Source organism: Oryzias latipes, chromosome 11, assembly GCF_002234675.1.
Source record: "Oryzias latipes chromosome 11, ASM223467v1".
NCBI lineage: Eukaryota > Metazoa > Chordata > Actinopteri > Beloniformes > Adrianichthyidae > Oryzias > Oryzias latipes.
Genome location: NC_019869.2, coordinates 10,223,885 through 10,245,254, shown reverse-complemented (window position 1 = coordinate 10,245,254; position 21,370 = coordinate 10,223,885). Strand labels below are relative to the sequence as shown.

The 21,370-nt window shown below is 36.9% G+C and overlaps 1 protein-coding gene across 1 annotated transcript in view; it reads left to right on the top strand.

The window, feature by feature from the left end:
• calcr (calcitonin receptor) overlaps nt 1–21,370 on the top strand; it is a 62,663-nt gene that overhangs the window by 4,437 nt on the left and 36,856 nt on the right. The window contains exon 2 of the mRNA XM_023959873.1: nt 21,061–21,119. Coding sequence (XP_023815641.1) covers nt 21,084–21,119 — 36 coding nt within the window. The 5' untranslated portion in view covers nt 21,061–21,083. The remainder of the gene's footprint in view (nt 1–21,060; nt 21,120–21,370) is intronic.

Sequence of the window (21,370 nt, the reverse complement as noted above, 5' to 3'; positions counted from 1 at the left end):
CAAAATCTTTGTCGTTTCACATGTTAAATTGGTAATGTGCTCTTGGAAAGAAAAAAATCAGACATCAATTCAAAATATAAAATACAGAAGAACTTATATCTCCAAGTCTTCTAAGCTTTCCTCACTTTTACGGCTTTGACAACACGCAGACTGGATTTATTTGCTTCAGTGCGCAGGTAAACAACCTCTTTAAATGTGCAGATGGCTACCGTTTGATGATAAATGAATGCAACCAAATAAAGAAAAAACTGCAATTCATTTTCTCATATAGTTCTGGCTTTAGCTGGACTGGTGTTATTTAAAAAGCGCTTACTTAATTCAAAACCTGTTACAAAAGGTAATTTGTTACCAAAACAGTAGAAAGTACATAAAATGGTTCCATTTTTTTTTTTAGCAAAAGCTCTCATTCATCCACTGTCAATGAACAGAAAGCACCTTAAGAAATGTAGTATTAGGGTCACCATGAAACCAAAGTGATTAAATAATAACACAAGAATAAAGTAATGAAATTTGAGAAAAAAATCATTAAAATATGAGAAAACAGTTGTAAAGTAACAAGCAAACGTCAAAGTTTAATGAAAAGAAGTTGTAAAATTATGGCTAATATTATTCACAGATACTAAAGTGCGACCAAGCACAACAACTGATGGAAATTCACGTTGGCCCCAAGTGATACGTGCAGCTGAAATGTACTTTGCTGCATTGCCCAAACTTATTTGAACCTTTACCCTAACCTTAGCCTTGCCCTAATTACGTGCAAATAGTCTTTATTTAAAATTATTTGAATAAGTCGACATTTTTACGAGAATAAAATTGTAAATTTTGGATCCAAAGTTGTAATTTCACAAGGAAAAAGTTTGGCTTTTTTAAAAATAAAATTATAAATTCATGAAAATAAAATTGTACATTTATAAAAAAGTGAAGAAGATTCAGTGAGATTCTTGAACAGTGTGACGTCCATCTGCTGTCTGTGTATATAACCTAAATTACACAAGTATTGTTCGAGTGTCTTTGTTGAAACATTTGAAAAGCCAAATGTAACATTTTTTAAAAAAAAGGATGACTTTTTCCTTGTAAAGTTACGACTTTTTGAAACATTAATTTACGACTTTATTCCCATAAAACTTTGACTTTTTTCTCGTAGTTGTACGACTTTACTCTTGCAAAGTTTCAACTTCTTTTACAGAATTGTACAACTTCATTCTCGTAAAAAGTTGAATCTCTTTCTCATAAATGTATAACTTTATTCCTGTAAAAACTTGCCTTTTTTCTCATATCTGTACGACTTTAATCTTGCAAAATGTTGACTTTTTTTTTATAATTGTACGACTTTATTCCCTCAAAACTTTGACTTTTTCCGTTTGTCATGGTGGCCGTAATACTCTGTCGTATTTCTGACAACAGTAATAAAAAAATCAGCATGATATTTATGCGACCCATGAGTTTGCCAACATGAAAATGTGTCTAATTATTCAAACATTCAGTGGTATAACAAATTCTCAGCTGCTGCAGATTCTGAATTTATGTGCAGCCTGCAGTTTATCTCCGGGTTAATCTTTTGATTCATGCAGAAAGTGGTTTGGAAGTTTTGCCCAAAAGAGCTGGTTTCTTCGTCTTCTTGAATCCCTTTCTTGGACCCAAAGGGCATCATTTTCCTCTAATTTGACTAGGCATAAAAATAAATGTTTACAAGCTGTGGATCATGTGCCTCAACCAGAAAAAGTTGTATTTTTTTTTCATCTTTGATTTAGGCTCAATTGCTCCTTTAATCGTGTCTGTTTATAATAAGATAAGAAAGATGAGTTTACTGGGAGACATTTTTGTAAATGAAAAAGGTAAAAACGGTGGAATAAGCTGGTCAGATGTTGGGGGAAAAGAAGTCAAGAAAAACAGACAGTTAAACATCTGGCCTAAGAATTTAGAGGATAAATAATTATCTGTCCACTAAGACATTTCTGCCAAAAGTCCGTCTAGAAGTCCTTCAGCATCTCAATTCATGCCCATGGGAACTGAAACTAAAAAGACAATTATTGATCTGGTAATGCTTTTTTTTTTTTTTAATCTCCAAGGAAAACTCTGTCTTTTCTGTGGCAGGCTGGTAAATCCGACTCATTATGATATCCCCAGACTATCAAACCATTTAATAGTTTCCTGAACTGTTGGGCCATTTTTCCTCCTCATTTTCTGCCTGTAGAAGTGGCCATAATCCCCCCCCTATCTAGGTTTTTTTTAGTGATTAATCATGGTATTAAGAGAATGCCATTACATAGACTTCAGAGGTCATGGTTGCCATATTTTTCCTCCGTTGTGAAGCATCCCCAAGGCTGCGCTAAAATCTGAAGAGGAGTTTAAAGCTCTTTGCTTTATAGACGCATCGCATTATTACTGTTCATTTCAGTGCAATATCTGAGCTCATGAGGAGTGTTTGCACATGCTCTCTGCATCACACCTCTGCGGCATCAAATACCCCCTTTTTCAGCCTTCGCTGTGATCTTTTGTACCATCATTCCCCCCTTCTTCCTTCCATCTTCCTCAGCTTTGGTGCTGAGAGTAACACGACTCCCTGAATATGTCCTCCTGTTAATTGAATTTACCTTGTGATGTTAACTCCTCGTTTTCCTTCCCTGTTTTCTGTCATTGCTTCATTAGTGTCCCGCTCTTTTAATTGGTTTCCATTTTTACCCCCGGGGTCAGAGCACTGAAGGACTGGCAGAAAGTTTGATTATATTTCTTGCTGCTGTGTTTGTGCAGGACTGTTTAGATCTCTATCACTCTGCCCATCTCCTTCCTCGCTCTGTTTACAGCTTGTAGCACCCAAACACAACATGCTCCCTGACCCAGCGGAGAATGCCGTCTGCCTCCAGAAAAATCCCTGTCAAAGTATCTTCAGTTTCAATTCACTGCAGGAAAATGCTGTAATTGTTCTTCTTATCTGTTCTTCCTCATCCACAAGCAAGGACAAGTCAGGGATGCTACTCTTGAAAGCTCCTTTTATTTATTATTATTGATTTTATTTTATTTGGACATAATTCAACTCAAGTACACCAAATAACCAGGTAAAGAAAGCTGACTGTTTTGGTATGTGCTCTATGAAAATGGTGTTTTTGGTGTTTTTAACAAATACTTGTGGCATTTTTCTGATGATGGAGCTTAAAACTTTCTTTATTTAAATCATTGTAAATCAGGAACAGAGGGACAAATGTCATTTGAAAAGAGCTTATTTGTGATGTAGAAAATACAAAGCTACCTGCTTCGAGCTCTCAGCGATGGTGAAGGGAAGGGGGACGGGCTAACTCTTTACCAACAGATCTGCCCTCAGAGGCAAATTCTTAATGAATTCCTTCCACTTTGCAGAAGCGATGTCCAAGAAAACAACTCAGAGTTTTTGACTTTCATTAAAAATGACAATCATAATTAAGAGATCACCGGGGACGTTTTGTAAATGGATTACAAATGACCGTGACTTTAAGCTTGTAGCAGTTACAGTATCAACAGAACAGACAATACTTCAACAAATGCAGGCGGCAGAACATTTGAGAGGTTGACTAGAATGAAACCTGAATGCATAAAACTTTACAATAGATAAAAGATCATAAACTTTACTTCTACGGGAAACCAAGAATCTGCAGTCAACACATCAAGCAATTTTCTGATTCAGTCTTCTACTGGTATTCACGGAAAAGATTCTTGATTGTAGTTTGATTCTAAATAAAATAGAAAATATGGCCTCTCACAACTTCACAACACCAGTAAACACATTTATTTTCACCTTTTTGGTAAAACCTTTTTGTAAAACCTGAATATCTCCCAAGATCTGCATATGACTGAACGACATCCTAATGGAATCTACAGAGGACATTTGGGGCTTTTTAATTATACCAAATGTAGATGGGTGAGGCTCTGGGAATTGCGTCTTAGTTTTTGTGGTGGATTTAAAAACTTTCACTGGACAACTTTTTTCCCCCTCTGGTGATCAGGAGGATAGAACACCTTAACTGAGGGTACATTTTTAAAAACCTCTCTATGTTGTTTTTACATTTTACATTAGGCTTTTTTTTACCTCCATATTTGCCCATTTTAGTCCGAATAGAAAGTTCTGAAAAAAATGTTATTATTACATCTACATATTCAGCTCTGCAGTCTTGTTTTATTTATTTATTTTTTCAAATGTGACCTCATTGAAAAGGGAAATAAACAATTTCCATCTGTAAAACACTTTTGCAAAGGAGCAAAAATATTAGAAATATCTATCAAGCAAAAAGTTCATTACATTTTGTAATTTGTTAGTATTTCAAAGCTAAAATAGACAGTCTTCAAACACTTGGGTTATTTCTTCAACCTATTTCTTGGATTTTTCATGTTGGGATATATTTTTGGGTTCACTTTTTGGAGCATTTCCAAAGATTCTATTCTTTTTCCCTGAACTAACTCTGGAAAAAAAGTTAGTACCTTTTTAAACTTGGAGTTAGACTAAAAACAACCCGACTTGGGTTATTTTTAAGTTTTTAGTGTCTACTATGAATGCAGTAATTCAAAGTAGACACCTTAACTTGGCTGACACTGAGTCATTTCTTCAGTTGTTGAGTTGGCAGCCATTCAGTGGATTTCATTTCCATGATAATAAAGATTCTCTGGGTTAAGCGACATGTTGGAAACACTTTGTAGCAACATGTCTTCATGCTAAAACTTGATTTGGATGGTGTTAATGGATTAACGTGACGCTGACTGTAATAGTAACAGGACAGAACACCGGGCGCATCGTTCATCCACTTATTAGCTAATAGTGGGGCAATTTGCTATGTACTTTGCTGGCCATGCACGTATAGGGCTGGAAATGGTTGCCATCAGCATGGCCCAGATAATGGTAATGGCATCAGACAGATTGGAAATGGGAGACAGAGAGACTCTCTTCACCTCTGCAAATGTATTGGAGGTTTTGTGTTTGTGTGTGTTTGTACATGTGGAAGGGGCACGGAGCCAGCAGCGTATAGCCCTCCATATCCATCCCAACCGTGCAATGTACAAAAAGATACTTTCTGCTGCAGTGGATAATGAACGTGCGCTGTCGCTTTGAATTTCAAAGAGCACTAAGAACAAAAATCCAAAAACAAAATGCAAAACAAAAGTTAAATAATTAACTCAAGTTGTATTTAGAGCAGACTTGAATTTGTTTAGGCAGACACACTGGGAACTCCAGCTGAATGACAATGAAGGAGACTACCTGTGCTGCTGTTTTCTTTTGAGACTTTTACCTCGAAGAAACTCTGATTTCAAAGCTCCTTGAAAGAGTTTTCTAACAGAGATCACCAGAAAAGACTGCAAGGCAGACATTTTCATGCACTCTCACCACTTTAATTAATATATGAATATGTGAAATTGAGTTTCTGCATGCATTTTACAAGTTTATCTTATAAAATTAAATGCATTTTAATATTTGAAGCTTCATGGAGGCTTAATGCTGTGCTGTGGACTGTGATGCATGAAATCGAAAGACTAAATGATCAGCTGTTGAGTAAAAACTTTTATTTATTGTTTTTGTAGTTGTTGAAAAAGCACATGACAGATGTGACTTTTCAGAATAAAACATCACTGGCAATGTAATCGATATTACATTCTTTCAGTTTGATTTGTATTCGAGAAGTCACAACTTTCGTTTAAACTAAATTTATGAATGAATGAATAAATGAATGAATTAAGCTTTATTTGTATATCACTTTACAACTCCTTTCGTAGTACTAAAGTGCCTCACAATAGAACGGAGAAAGTTTCAAATTAGGCAAATTGAGAACAAAATTTAAAAAAGCGTAAAATTACAAAAAGCAGTCAGCAATAAAATAAATAAAATAAAAAATAAGAATGCAATAAAACAAAGGAAATAAAATAAAATGCTACCAACTTCTGAGAAGTGAAAGCCCATCTTAAAATGTAAGTTTTTAATTCACGGTTAAAGCTGTTAAGGTCAGATATCATGGGCAGTTCTGGAAGAATGTTATTCCATAACTGAGGGCCGGCAATGGAAACCCCCCCAGTGTTTCTGTCGTGACCTGGGCTCATGAAGCAGATATTGATTAGCAGACCTTAAAACTCTAGAATGGCTGCAGACAGTTAAAAGCTCAGTTAAGTAAATTGGTGCGAAACCATGAAGAGTTTTAAAAACAAACAGTAAAGTTTGAACTGAATTCTGAAATTAACAGGCAGCCAATGAAGTGAACTGAGTACTGGAGTGATGTTTTTCTCGTCTGGATGTTCCAGTTAACAGCCGTGCTGCTGCATTCTGAAATAACTGGAGACGGCTCAGTGTTCGCTGCGTGACACCGAAGTACAGAGAGTCACAATAATCTATGCGGGAGGTAATTATGACCTGGATGGCTGTTTCAAGATCCCTGCGGCTCAGGGAAGGTTTAGCTTAAAGTAAAAGGAGCAACAACAGCTGTCAAAGATAACCTCCAGATTTCTAACAGCAGTAGAGTCAACTGTGGAGGTGTCACCCGAAAGCAATTGTATCCGTTTTGACTCGATCAAATACAGAAAATTCTGGCATTGTGTCTTCAATGCACTCCTTTAAAATGTTTTATGAGCTCTTTTTTTTCTCAAACTGAAGGGAAGATTTATCTTCAGATCATCGCATAACGATGAAAAGAGACATCATGCCATGCAATGACAGAACCAAGAGGCAGCAGATATAAAGAAAAAAAAAGTAGGACCAAGGATAGAACCTTGAGGAACCCCACAGGACAGAGAAGCCACAGATGAGGAGGCCTCACCACGCCTGACTGAAAAACTTCTCCTAGTCGAACAGGACTTATACCAGTCAAGTGTAGTGCCACAAATGCCGACGTGATGTTGTAGTTGAGACAGGCGGACCGTGTGGTCCACCATGTCAAAAGCTGCTGTCAAGTCCAATAGCAACAGAGCAACAGGCTGTTTGGCATCAACGGACATGGCAATGCCATTGTGGACCTTAAGCAGGGCAGACTCTGTGCTGTGCTGAGATCCAAAACCTGACTGAAACTTCTCAAAAATAAAATTGTGTTCTAAAAAGGACAGCAAATGCCTAAAAACAACTTTTTCCAATAAAAACAGGAAACAGCTCTAAAATTAGATAAAAATGAGGTTCCAAGGTGAGAGTTTTTAAGAAGAGGCTTAACCACAGCATGTTTTAAAGCAGATGGAACAAGTCCAGAGCTTAAGGACGCAGCAATGAAATTCAAAAGTCCAGGCCCTACAATATCACAAGCTTCCTTTAGAATTTTTGGAGGAAACACATCAAGACAGCAGTTTGTGGGTTTGAATGAAATCAACTCAAAATGACCAAACACATCAGAAACAACTAAAAAGTCTCTGTTAACAACCGAGTTATGGTCTGTCTGACAGAATTCACTTTATCAATAAAGAAAGTAAGGTCAAGTAAAGTAAAGGTCAATAAATGACAGCACAGAGAACTGGTTCCTCTAAAGATACTCGAAATAACTGCAGTTCAAAAGAGGAGTATGTGTTTGTGGAAGGAAGGTGACAACTCAAACTTGAATTGAAAACAGACGCCAGACCCCCGCTTCAACCACGGGCGCGTGGGGAGATGAAGAACAAACAGCCAGGGGGGAGGAGCTCAGGTTTAATCCACGTTAAAATGGTCGTTCAGGATAAAAGCCTTGTTAGTAACAGATCTAGAGTTCAGCAGGGACGTACAAACAGGAGCTCGATCAGAATGCTGAAAAGCACGACTGACCAGACGGAGGTTTTCCAGAAAGAAATTTATGACTTTCTTTATCTTTTAAGTTGAAATGTCATCCTTTTGTCTAAAATATATTCTGTTTATTTTTCAAATCTAAATTTGAGTTTTTTGGTGCACATCTGACTTTAGTCAGATAAATCACATCCAAAAACATTTACCAAGTGTACGTTCTGTCAGTTCCAGAGATTTCCCAGAGCAGACTGACGACTGGGAAGCCTGCGATGAATCTTCTGTCTGGCAGATTGAACACAGTTTTGTACATTCATTGCATTTGCCACTTATTCTGCCGTTATGTCACTGCCTCACAGCACCATCTGCTCTCCTTTTAATATGTTTCAGCCAACTTATGCAATGAATCCATAATGTTTTTTTAGGTCTTATTGTAATTTTTTAGCTTTTTTCCACACTTGTTGAGTTTTTATTTGTTTCACATAAGTCTGTACACTGCATTCAAAAAGATTTCTTGCTAATGTAACAATTTTTTATATTTATTTTAAATTAAAACTAAAACATGACAAACTGGAAACCCTTTCAAACAGGGAACTTCTCTGCTTCTCATTTTCAAGGATGTTTTCTTAAGGGTTTTTTTTCCCACTTTTTTTTTTCACAGCTGTTGTGTTTAAAATAAACTGAACGTAACTTGAAAAGGCACCTAACTTTGTAAAAAGTCTCACAGATAAAAAGCAGATCAGTTCATGAGGTCAAGGGAACAGCAGATATGCTCAAAGACAGGATTCTTGTTGGTACAAAACGAGAAAAAGTAAAAAAAAAAACTGCAACAAGGAAAAAAGCATAGTGACCCATTTAAGTCTCGTATGGAAAAAGAGTGATACATCTGGAACATGTTTGAGAGATGATTATTCTCTTAAACTGAGCAAATGTGTGAAAGTGGCTTAAAAGAGAAGAGAACAAGAACTTGATCTGAACGTGGTCCAAAGATTCATCTGTTTGTTAGAGCTCTCTGACATAGTGATATAACAAATGTTAAAGGATTCTCAGCCTTTAAGAAACAAGAATCCATAGGCCTTAGGTTCAATTCCCACCTTGCCCACGCATGTGTGAAGTCTCCTTGGCCAAGACACTGAACCCCACATTGCTCCTGGTGGTTATAGGTTGGTGCCAGTGTTTGGCAGCAGAGCCCCCGTCAGTGTGTGAATGGATGAATGGGACTGTGACTTTAACTGTAGTTTGGTAGAACAAAGAGTGATCAGTCTTGCCTCTTGTCTAAGTCATAGCGTGCAGAACATACCATTCAATTTAACAGTGAAACATGGTGGTGGGAGATTCATGCTGTGGGGTTTTTTTTCTCAGCAGCAGGAACTTAAGAAAAAGCCTTGTTTGAATGCACCCAGGCAGGGGCTTGACCCGTTCGGGTGCTGTGGGTTTTTGGGTTGTCTGGGCTTGTGGAGGCTTGTAGAGGAGTGGCCACATCTTAAGGGGAGCCCAGCTGTGTTTTGCAGTTCCTTTTAGGCACATGCAGCATCCTCAAGAGACATGAAAATGGAATGTACGATTGTTGTGTGGGTCGTAAGTGAAGTATTCGTTAGACTAGTTTATGTTACTCGCACTTATGACGTACAGGGTATGCACGTGATATGTAAGTAGGAAGCCCAAACTCGGCTCTGATTGTTTCATTTCCAAATTTCAGGCTCCACACAGGGAGCGGAACAACTTTCGTTTGTTTGACATTCATCATTACAGGTTTCTGGGGGCAGATTACTGTCAAAACACGAACAAAGTTAAACAAAAGTAGCATTATATTGAAATGAAACAAAATAAGATTTTATTGTTTTCTGAATATGATGCAAACTAAAAAATGACTTTCTTTATGCAAAGGCTGAAAGACCGACAATTTAAGTCAATTTGTTCAAACTCCAAAACCTTGCCAGCTTTACTCTCCAGATGAAACCTTTATTTATGCCAGCCATTATAAATGGCGTATACTTGTATAGTGCTTTTCTACCTTCTTCAAAGGCCCAAAGTGCTTTACAGTCACTGTACCACTCACACACTGATGGCGGCTCCGCTGCTGAACACTGGCACAAACCTCAGTGTCTTGGCCAAGGACACTTCGACACATGATCGGACTCGAACCTGCAATCTTCCAATCAGAGGTCAACCGCCCTACAGCTGAACCACGGCTGCATCCTAGGAATTCTGTATTGGAATTTACCTGTATTACAATGAATTAAAAACTGCCATAAATTATCGTTTTTGCCACAGACAGTATTTGAAGAAGACGCCAACTGAACTTTTAAAGCAGCTTTGTGTAAACAACTGTCCAGATTGCAGCCAGTCTCAGTTCAGGCCGTCTTTTTTTGAGCTGTTATTGAAAAGATGCAAATATTTTCTGGGTGCTAAGAAGCTACAGTTTGATGTCAGGTCTAAAAGCAGTCCTACGACTTTCCTCAGCCTTACAGTAATATGTGTTTGAGACCTCTTTTAAGATGTGATGAACATTTAACCACAAAGGATGAAAAAAACTCTACAGCAAAGAAACCTGCGTGTAATGTAGCTCAAAAGGGGGAACCAACTCTGGTGATATGAGTTGGATCTTGGAAAAAATCTAATTTTGCAGTAAACAGAAATATGTGCATCTGAAGCATGTAAATATTCACACCTGGAAAAAGAGTGTAATGCAGAGCAGGTGGACCCTTTCTATTCTTGGTAGATTTAATATTTGGAGACTTAAAAATCAACCCAACAGTCTCTGTATATGATGTGGAAACCTTATGGTTCTTTGCAGTAAATTTTCACCAGGTTTTACCTATAACAGATGAGTTCTTATCAATAAATTTGTAGAGTTTCTGTTACTCAGCATATGCTAGAAAACACACATCTTCCATATTCAGGTGTAAAATTAGATGAAGTTAGTGAAGCATGAAGATAGTCTGTGGATCTGAGAGTGAAGATTCTCTCCAGATAGTCCTACCTTGACCACTTATAAACGATTAGTAAACCTCTCTGATCTCCAGCTGAACATTTATCTTAAGCTAAAAATAACTTGTGTGCATGTGTGACTGATGTACAATAGTTCCTTCTTCATCTTTTGGATGTTGTTGTTCATGTGATTTGTTTTGGTTTCAGTGTTTTAAAATCTTTTGGCTCCCCATACAACTTATTGCAAATTAGTGAGGATAAATACAAATATATCCACTATATGACACAGCACAATTGCCAACAGAGCAATCCTAGGTTATTATAATTGTGACACTTAAGCTGAGGCATTTTAGATGCTTTGTGTGTGTGTGTTTAAAGAACATACTTGACATTTCCTGACATTTTTATTTTTTTTCACTTCATTCAAAGCAATAGGAATGAGGCCATGGACATTTTAATTTCCATGAATCTTTCATGGCCGGAAATAACAGCATTGTGAATCAAAGCTGAGCTGAAATCTTTGTTTCATCCTCGATGTGGTAATCACAGCTGCTACATGGATGTTTGTTCCAGTATAACAGCATAAAACCCACTAAAGGTTATTTTTTATGGCTCTATTAATAAAAACAGGATATTTTACTTTTTTTCAATCATCTTTTGTAAGGAAACTCAGCCATAAATGTTTTAGCTATAGATTTTTACTCTTAAATTTTCTGTAGGGGTATAAGTGCCTAAAGTTGATTCCCAGAGTCAGAACTAAACAAGGGGATTCAGCGTTTCAATATTCTGCAGCTAAAATCTGGAACAGCCTCCCTGAAGTCGTAAGACAGGCCTCTTCTGTGTTCATGTTCAAATCTAGACTTAAAACATTTCTGTTTAGCCGTGTATATGACTGAAAGGTCCTATCTGCACCTTTCTTTCCTTCCTTTCTTTTAAAATCTTTTTTTTTTTTTTTTTTTTTTTTTTTTCCTTTTCTTTTAAAGTAAATTTTATGTTGATTATTTCTATGATGTATTGTGATTTTAATGCATTTTTCTGTTTTGTGAAGCACCTTGAATTACTCTGTGTACGAATTGTGCTATACAAATAAACTTGCCTTGCCTTGCCTTGCCTAAATGTGACACTAGTGCTCAAGGCTTGGAAATGTGACGTTTATGTCAGAATTGCTCAAAAAAACAAAGTAAAATAGTCTTGCTCTGGTCCATTACAAGTCAGTACATCAGGGGTGTCAAACTCATTTCCACCGAGGGCCACATCAGTATAGCGGCTGTCCTCAAAGGGCCAGATATAACTTATACATGTAGCTAAATGTAATGAAAAATAAATGTACTTACTCCTTAATGTTAAAGAACTCATTATTTATTTATTATAACTTTTTAATGTGACAATTACAGTTGCATAGAAAACATGTTTGCTTGTTACTCTAGCATAAATCCTTTTAAATGAGATTCTGTCAGGTTAGATTATATGGACAGTCTTTAAGTCCTAATGTATAGTTGCCCAATCCGATATTTCAAGGTAGATTCCCCCAAGATATTAATAAATACACACCAATTTTTATTTTTTATTTTAAGAAATCAAAAACTTTTATGCTCTCGGGGGCCACATAAAATGGCATGGAGGGCCACATTTGGGGTTGAGTTTGACATATGTGCAGTACATGTAAGCCCTGTTTCCACTGAGCAGTACGGTCCGGTCAAGACCAGTCGGGTATTTTATTCTAGTGTTACCAAAGTAGAAATGAATCCATCAAGCCGGACTGAATCGTTCCATTCTTGTATCCACGTTGGTCCACAGAAAAATGGAACAGACAGGTTAAGGCGGAGCTACTGTTGAAACCCGTTGATTGGCTGAAGGTCATTGCGACAAAAGAAAGCACCCAGAAAAGCGGCTGTATTTCTCTTGTCCGCCTGCAAGCTGCTCTCAAACAACATTAAATGCTTTGTATATACCAAATACCAAAGCCAAACGCAAAAGAATGAGATGACCTCCACATGCACCAAGACGGTCCATCTTTGAGTAGAAACACTTACCTGAATTGCCTGGACCATTCTAAAGTCGGTCGGACCGGACTGATTAGTGGAAACAAGGCTGTAGTGTCAGGACTTTTGAAAGAAGATGCACATGCAGAAGTCTGACACAGGAATTAAAGAACAAAACAAAAATTTTGGCCAAATAGTCTAAAGAACAAGAGATGCTGACATATCAGGTGATAAGTTTAGTGGCAAATAAACTGAACAGACTTGAACTCAAACAAACCAAACTTAAAAAAACAACACACAAACCATTACTGCTTCTTATCATTGACTTGTGATGCAAGAACTCACTTTCCCCATGATTGGTTCAAACCTCAATCTTTTATCTTTTATATTATTTATATTCATATATTAATCTTTTAATATATGATTTGTGTACAGTGTTCCCCCGCTTTTTATTATTCGCCGTTTCACGTATTCGCAGATTTTTTTTCAGTAGTGTCCTTGATCAGACTGGCTTCTGATTAAGGACGCACAGATTTTTTGTAAAAAAAATAAATATATATATATATATATATATATATATATATATATATATATATATATATATATATATATATATATATATATATATATATATATATATATATATATATATATATATATATATATATTCATTATATATATATATATATATATATAATGAATATATATATATATATATGAATAACATATAAAAATGTTATTCATCTTTGATGACCCGCGATTTACCAGCACATCCTTCGCTGTCGACTGGTCGACGTTATGAGCACCCGTGGTCTGGACTAACATATGTAAATATTACTTATATTGACAACCCAATGAGTACATTTACACTTTTGGAAACCAATAAACGACACTGACTTAATAACAGCAGCCCCTGAACAAAGCTGAACATTGATGAAAACGTTGTTGAAACTTTAGATTACATTTCTGTTTATTTCAGTGGAGTACGCTCCGCTGGGAACTAGGCATTAACAACTAACTTAAGACTAATGTTGCAGCCTTTGCTGCTTTTGTTTCTAAGTACATTTCTGTGAAAATGTGCGCGGCTATGGAGCAATGGGTACAACTACAAGACTGTTTTTCTTTGGCAGGAAGAAAAAATTGAATGTCAGGGTTAGAAACCAAGTTAGGATTAATGTTCAGCCAACCACATCCAGTAGCTGATCACATTATTCTTTTTTTTTTTTTTTTTCATTTCTCGGCTCTGTGTAATACGACCATCAGCAGGTTGTAATAGCAATTCATGGACACAGTTTCATTTTACGTTCTTTTTGCTTTTACTAGTATTTGTCCTGAAGGAATTCTTCAATGTTTCCCTGTAACCAAAGGTACCCCAGATGAGATGAATTTGTCCTTTTCTGTTACACTGAACTCGCTGTTCGGGTTTCACCATCTGTCCTCAGCAGTTTGGAAAATGAGACAAACAAATGTCATCGACTAGGATGAAGTGTGAGATATATGTGCTATGGAAAATCGAGAGGAAATGAAAAGGGTACAGAAAGGAAAGTTTGGCTAATGAAAAGGTCCCTGATCCCTTCGAAAAACCCTTCCCTTCAGTGGCAGATGTGCACAATCACCCAAAGCTGTTCGTGCTGCTGCGGACAAACTGATAAAATGACAAGCAAACAAATCTAAAAAAAAAAAAAGGAAGATGCTCATTGCAGCGGAGCTGCATCCTCATTTGGGAGAACAAAGCTTGCATTCATTACACACTTTTTTGCTTGTCAGAATCAGTAGAAGACGGTGTTATTCAACAGATTACATAACCACTTGGAAACTCAATAAAGAAATCTGAGTGGCCTCTGTTATTATTGGAAATCTTGACAGCTTTATTGATGTGTAGTGCAGGTAGATTGTAACGCAGTTCTTCCCCAGAAAACCAGAACGTGATGTAAAACCTGGCCTTTGAGCAAGCTCCATGAGGGCATGAGCTCTTGAGATGTAATGCCATTAGTGGGAATTAATCTCCTCTCTGTAAATCAGCCAAAGCAATCTTCATGGCACGGTTGTTTCTTTGTTTGCATCAATGTTTGCATGACTTAAAATGTTTAATATCTGTTTATCACTTTTATTAAATACGTTGACTTCACTGGTAGATTTGCTACTTTGTTATGAAAGGTGGACATTTCTTTAAAAAAAATAGTTCATTTAGAAAATAAACAATTTTAGGTCTTGAAGCAATTATAGAAATAGAAAAATGTAATTTTGCTGTAATTACTAAAGAATGAGAATTATGTTTTTACACAGGCACTTCATTCAGGTAGTGTGAGTTGGTTACCTGAAAGTGAAAATTTGTCAGATTGGCATATGTGCGGATAGCACACCAACAAGCACATCCTGTTGACATCTGCTATGACAATTGTTGTTTGTCAATTAATGAATTTGTGAATATTTTTTTTAAACTTGAAGAGTTTAAAAAAGAGCTGAAGGACACTTGTGTTGGACATATTTTGCTTTTAAAACGGGGGGTTAGGAATCTTCTGACACACGAAGTGCATATTTGTATAAACCACCTTTTGTAATTTACTGTAGGCTAAACTTTACTTATTTTTATATTGATCATATTTGTAACCGTTTTTGTTGAACTAGATGGAAAAAAGAAGTGGAGGGAGAAAGTGAGAGGGATGTTAGAGAGGGGCGGGGTAAGGGTAGAATCATAAAGCAATAAGCAACAAGTTGCGGGAAGTGTATAATCATTACTGTCAGGTGTAAGTGTTGGTCTAAAAGGGGCGGGGCCTGTCCACACACATATACACACACTCAAATGTTACAAACATACCTGTTGGCTCCAAAAATCTCCACATATAAACATGTCAACATGTACACAACACACCTACAGTCAATACTTTTTACGATATTTTAACTTGATTGTTGAAGCCACTTCACAGAGGTGGTTTGTTAATAATATAATAAGGTTAAAAGAAAAAAGAAAAAAAACAGGGACCCATCTGTGTCTGTTTATTACAATTTTTTCATTTTTAAAATTGGTTTACAAAAGTAAGATATTAAGCACTAAGCAATACATTTTTCTGTTTGCTCTTAGATTTAAGATTACATTTGTTGGTTGGTTTTGGTTTCACCGGAAACATTTGTGCTCAGATGAACCCAGTGACTCACTCTTCCCAGGTTCCTGTTCTGTCCCATCCATTAAACCGTTAGCCCTTTGACTTATGTGCCAAATAGATGTCAAATAAAATAAAGGGAAACTATGTCAAAATGAACAATGGGTTAGCTTGTGCAACTGAAACCTTGGGAAGACAGTTAAAAGCAGGTAAATTGCTCTCAGCGCTCCCCTATTAATATGTGTAGATAATTCCTTATTTCTCCCCCTGTGCTCATTCCATTTCTCCCTCGCCTTGCAGGGGAAGGGTGTAGGATGTCATAGCATTAGAGATCAGGTATAAATCAACTGTTTACATTGGGCCTGGGAGTCTGCTTATTAGGGAAGGCTCATTTTGAACAGCTGGATCATTACACCCCACAGTGTTTACTCGCTTAATCAAAACTAACCACGTTCTTGCTACTTATGTGGAAAATAACGAGCAAGTTCCACTAACATAACAGATAATGCATTCAGATTAGGTAAACTATGAATGTTCTTCTGTCTTGATAAGTAAATTTTAGCAGTGTGCAGTGTTGACCCTAACTGACATAGCTGAACTCTTGAAATATGTCACTGAAAAAAGAAGGTCCAATTAGTTTAGTTTAGCAATTAATTCACCAATCTAATAGATTTACAGTTACAGGGGGGCAAAAAAGTTTTTTTTCAGTCACAGATTCTGCAAGTTGCTGCTCTTAAAAGGATGAAAGGTCTGTGATTTCCATCATACAAGAACTTTAACTGGGAGAGACAGAATGCAAAAAAAAGTCCAGAGAATCACATTTTATGATTTATAAAGAATTTATTTGTATAATGTAGCAGAAAACAAGTATTTAGCTCCTACAAGCAAAAATAATTCTGTCCCTCAAAGACTTGGTTCTTCTGCTTACAAAAGCCCTTTTATCCCCCACTGGTCACCTGACGCCCTGCGACAGGATGGGGACCTGTCTAGGGTGAACCCGGATGGATGGATGGATGGATGGATGGATGGATGGATGGATGGATGGATGGATGGATGGATGGATTTGCATAAAAGATACCAGTCTACACTCTTAAACAGTCAGACGGCAACCACTCCCCAATGAGCAAGACCAAAGAGCTCTCAAAGGACACCAGGGACAGAGTTGTAGACCTGAGCAAGACTGGAATGCAACAATCTACAATAACCAAGCAGGTTGGTGAGAAAAAAATAAACTGTCGGAGTAATTATTAGAAAATGGAAAAAAATACAAGATCACTGACAATTCCCTCCACCTGGTGCTCAATGCATCTCACCTGGTGGGGAATGAATGATCTTAACAGCGGTGAATGAACAGCCCAGAACCACACAGGAGAGCTACTAATGACCCAAAGAGAGCCGGGACTACAGTAACAAAAATTACTATACTGTATGACATCATCATGGATTAAAATTCTGCAGTCCAAAGATCCCCCTTCTAAAACCAGCACATGTCCGCGCGGGTCAGGCCCACCTAGAATGTCATATGATCAGATGAGACCAAAATGAAACTCTTTGGTATAATCACCACTTGACATGTTTGGAGGAGGAAGAATCCTGAGCTGGATCCCAAGAACACTTTAATCTCACTGTGACAGGACGGCTGTTCTTTATTAGGGAAAGGATGATGGGGAAATACATGTTGAGATATTGGGGTAAAACCTCCTTCCATTCGGTGAGAACACTGAGGGTGAACCATGGCTGGATCTTTCACCATATCCATGATCCCAAACACAATGAAGTGCATGAAAAAGCATTTCATGGTTCTGGAATGAGAATCTGTGGAGGGAGATAAAAGGCTGTGTTGTCCAGCAACAGCCCCAAAACATCACAGCTCTTGAGAAGATCTGCATGGAAGAATGGACCAAAATAGCAGCCACAGTGTATATGGACCTGATGGTGATCTCCTGAAAATGTTTGACCTCTGTCGTTGACAACCAGGGTTGCATTAAAACGTATTACAATTGTTTTTTGTTGTTGACCAAATACTAACAGTATTTTCTGTACTATTAACATAATTTAAAGACTCCTCAGTGTGATTCTGTCTCTCATAGTTAGTGTTACTGTGACAAACACTACAGACCAAACTCATCTTTAAGTGGGATGATTTGCAGAATCTGTGACTGACAAATACTTTGCTGCTCTACTTTGTTAGGGTACTGGAAAAAGCGTCTCAACTGCACTGAAGTCGTGTCTGCGGTTGCAAATTCTGCAGTTAATGAAGCTTTTCCCATATATGTTTTTTTTTGTGATAATCATAAACTGAGGTCAAAATTTTACATCTTGTTTTCTCTCATGATCATAAATCTCTTTTTTTAAATCTCAGCTGGACTCTTGGTTGGCTTTCTTACATATTTAAAGTCAAATAAAGAGAAATGCTTTCTGGATGTGCTGCATTTAAAATTATATCAAAAAAATCTTAGTTCTGATTAAAAATTAAATCCCTCATTATGATTACTTTACCTATTACACAACATTTTGTTTGAAAGAACAAAAAAAATCTAAATTTCAATAAAAGCAAGAGGATCTTTTTGTCCATAAAAGGAAATTCTTCACGTGGAATACATAGGTAAAATATACCGGTATCTATATTTGTTACCACGGTGATAAGCTGTAAAATGCATGAAATGATTCTCTATTTGATGAATTATTTGGATCTGACCTGAAAATCAGACAAAAAGCTTTAAAAAAAGCACTGAAAATGGAGGGAAATGGAACAGGAAGGAAGGAAGCACTTTTACAGGGGAGGCTGGGGAGAAAGAAAGGGAGTGCATCTACAAGGGGGTATGAACTGAGAACAGGAAGGAGTGGATGAGAAAGATATAGGAAAAGAGTGAAAGAAAAACAGATTAAAGGAATAAAAGAGATTTGTCAGTAAAAATAGACCAGAGATGAAGCTAGAACACAGAGAAAAGGGGAAATTGGTTGTGGAGAAAAATAAAGCTTATAGAAAAGCAGGACTGTTAAAACCTAACCTTTTTGTTTTTTGTAATAAAAAATGTTTATTGAATCATTTAATCATGTATTTTCCTGTTTTGGTTTCAAATATTGCACATTTACTTAACACTTGTCAGTTCACAATTATCTTTTAACCCTTGTGCTATCTTAGATGACCCCACCCTTACATTGACCTGTTCTCCCTACCATGACAAAGGTGGATAAAGGTGGAAAGATTTCATGTAATCCATGGACACCAGTGAAGATCACACATCATTGAAGAAAAAAGGTTCAGAGCACTGTCTAGTGGGTCTAGATGACCCAACTCCCAATGTCAAAGTGCCTAGGATAGCACAAGGGTTACTACTGACCTTATAGAAAAGAGTCCATTAACTGGCACACCGAAAGCGATCGGCAAGGCAGAGCAGTGGGCGCGGTCTGGCAGCAGCACAATTTGAGCGGTGTGGCGTGATTTGAGAATAGAAAAGCTCAGAGAGTTTCAAAATGTACAGCCAGCCCACCCGATGTGAGAAAGCACATCTGAAGGCTGCAATAAACTATAAATAGGCTTAAATGTTGGGGAAAATTTATTTTTTTCAAGAGAAATTATAAATATCACACAGTAACAGTTGTAAATCAATAAAGACACTCTAATCTTTAATTAGCTTTTTAAAATATTTTTTGTCATAAATTTGCTCCTGTCCATTTACTGAACCATTTATTTGAATCATGTAATATTAATGTAGCTTGAGACAGAACTTTTCAGATTTGTAAGCTTCACAAAGACCTGCCACATCCTCCATCCTTTATCAGAACTCAATCGGTTGTGTTTCCACACCAATGAAGATATTAAGATAAGAAAAGGAGAGACAGATGGTCATGTCTTCTGCTGCTGAAGGACGAAGGAAAGGCTGGGAAAAGTGGAGGGGAATGCCAGAAAGTGTGGATGAGCAGCAGAACAGGACAACATATTAGCAGTCTAAATAAAGTCGATACATTTTAGATTGTGTGTTAATGCTTGAAAAACACACATAGTACATGCCAGGTAATCCATTATTAGAGATTAGGATAAAAAACCAGAGATAATTAGAGAAACATGAAAAAGTCTATCTTAATTGGATTGTTTGACAAAGTGTTCTTGCTGTGTCCAGAGATTTGCTTTGCTGAAAGGGTAGCCTGTGATCAATTAGCAGTGGACGATTAGATTTTTCACATAAACATAGTTTTATTTTTGCAGATTGAGAACAAAAGCCTTTCTTGCGCAGGTTTACCATTTTTTAGTTTCAGAAATAGACACACAAACGTATCTACCAAGAATGGCCACACTTTTTGTGCCAGCTGCATACAATTATAATACATAATGTGTTTCAACCTCATGATATGGACTTCTACTGTATATTTTAGTGTTAAGAAGTCATTATCATTAATGTGTTTCACTAAGATTACTTTGAAAAGCCCTACTTAGTTTTGTATCTGGCATGCTCATTATTCCTTTTATACAAAGTCACATGGTCAAAAGCTCACCCAGAGGTGATTAACTGAATATTAAAGTACCTTAAATGATTTTATTCACTGAACTAAACGTGCTTTTTAAAAAAAAAAAAGTTTTTGTCCTCCCAAAAGTCATGCAGGGGTCTTTTATGCTTTACTCTTCTCTTACCCGGTTGCTCTGAATTGCACTTTTTGTTGTTGTTTTCAAAGCAGTAGTGTTTATCGCCATGACTTTCACAGAGCCTATCAGCATGCTGGACCTACAGAAGAATCCAGGCTCATAAATCTACTTACAGTCAAAAATTCCACGCTGGTTAAAGTGAATGTTAAAGCAGTATATTGTTGTGTTTGCAGAGATGTTGGTTTTTTGATTGCTTAATGTTGGGTTGAGCTGAGCTGGTTGGTTTAATGATTGGGTTCTTCATGCATTAATGACGGTTGAGACCAGGCCAGAATGAAGGGAAATAAAATATAATAATAATAATAATAATAATAATAATAATAATAATAATAATAATAATAATAATAATAATAATAAAGGGTACCCAGAAGCTAGAGTTCTTAGGTATATTAACAGCTCATTTCTCCTTGGTAACGTGGAGAGATAGACCTTCAGCACTAGTTGATTAAATATCACTCCAACAGTTTCTGTCTGCCGCCTTTTTCATAAAACTTTCCATTTTAACTCCATTGTTTTGGTTTTCTGTCTCATCAAAGTGTCACAAGCTGAAGCTCAAATGCTGCGGTGTTTTGCATTTTAGATGAATGATTACTTTTCTCCAGAGAAACTGTAATCCTGAACTGAAACGCTCAAATGTTTGTTCAGTCAGTCACATTCATGGTACACAATTTATTTTTCCTGATGGGCTTAACGCGTTTCTTCTACTTTGTGTTTCTCCAGAGATTTCCCGTTGAGTGGAAAACATGAGGCCAGCTTGGATCATTTTGTTACTTCTGCTGGTAAGCTCTCACTTTTTAATTTACAGACTGTACTGCAAGATAAAGTTCTGAAAGTCCTCACTTTATAAAGCGTGTACATTCGATTCAGTGCGAACTTAATAAACGTGTAGTATGTGATCCATATTTGTCATCAAGAATGTCAATCTTTAATTGCTTTTCTCTGCTTGTTTATTTTTTAATTAGACGTGCTTCTTGGAATAATCAGAGAGATAAATGATCCAGGTGTTCACGTCTGTCTTTGCCACATGGAT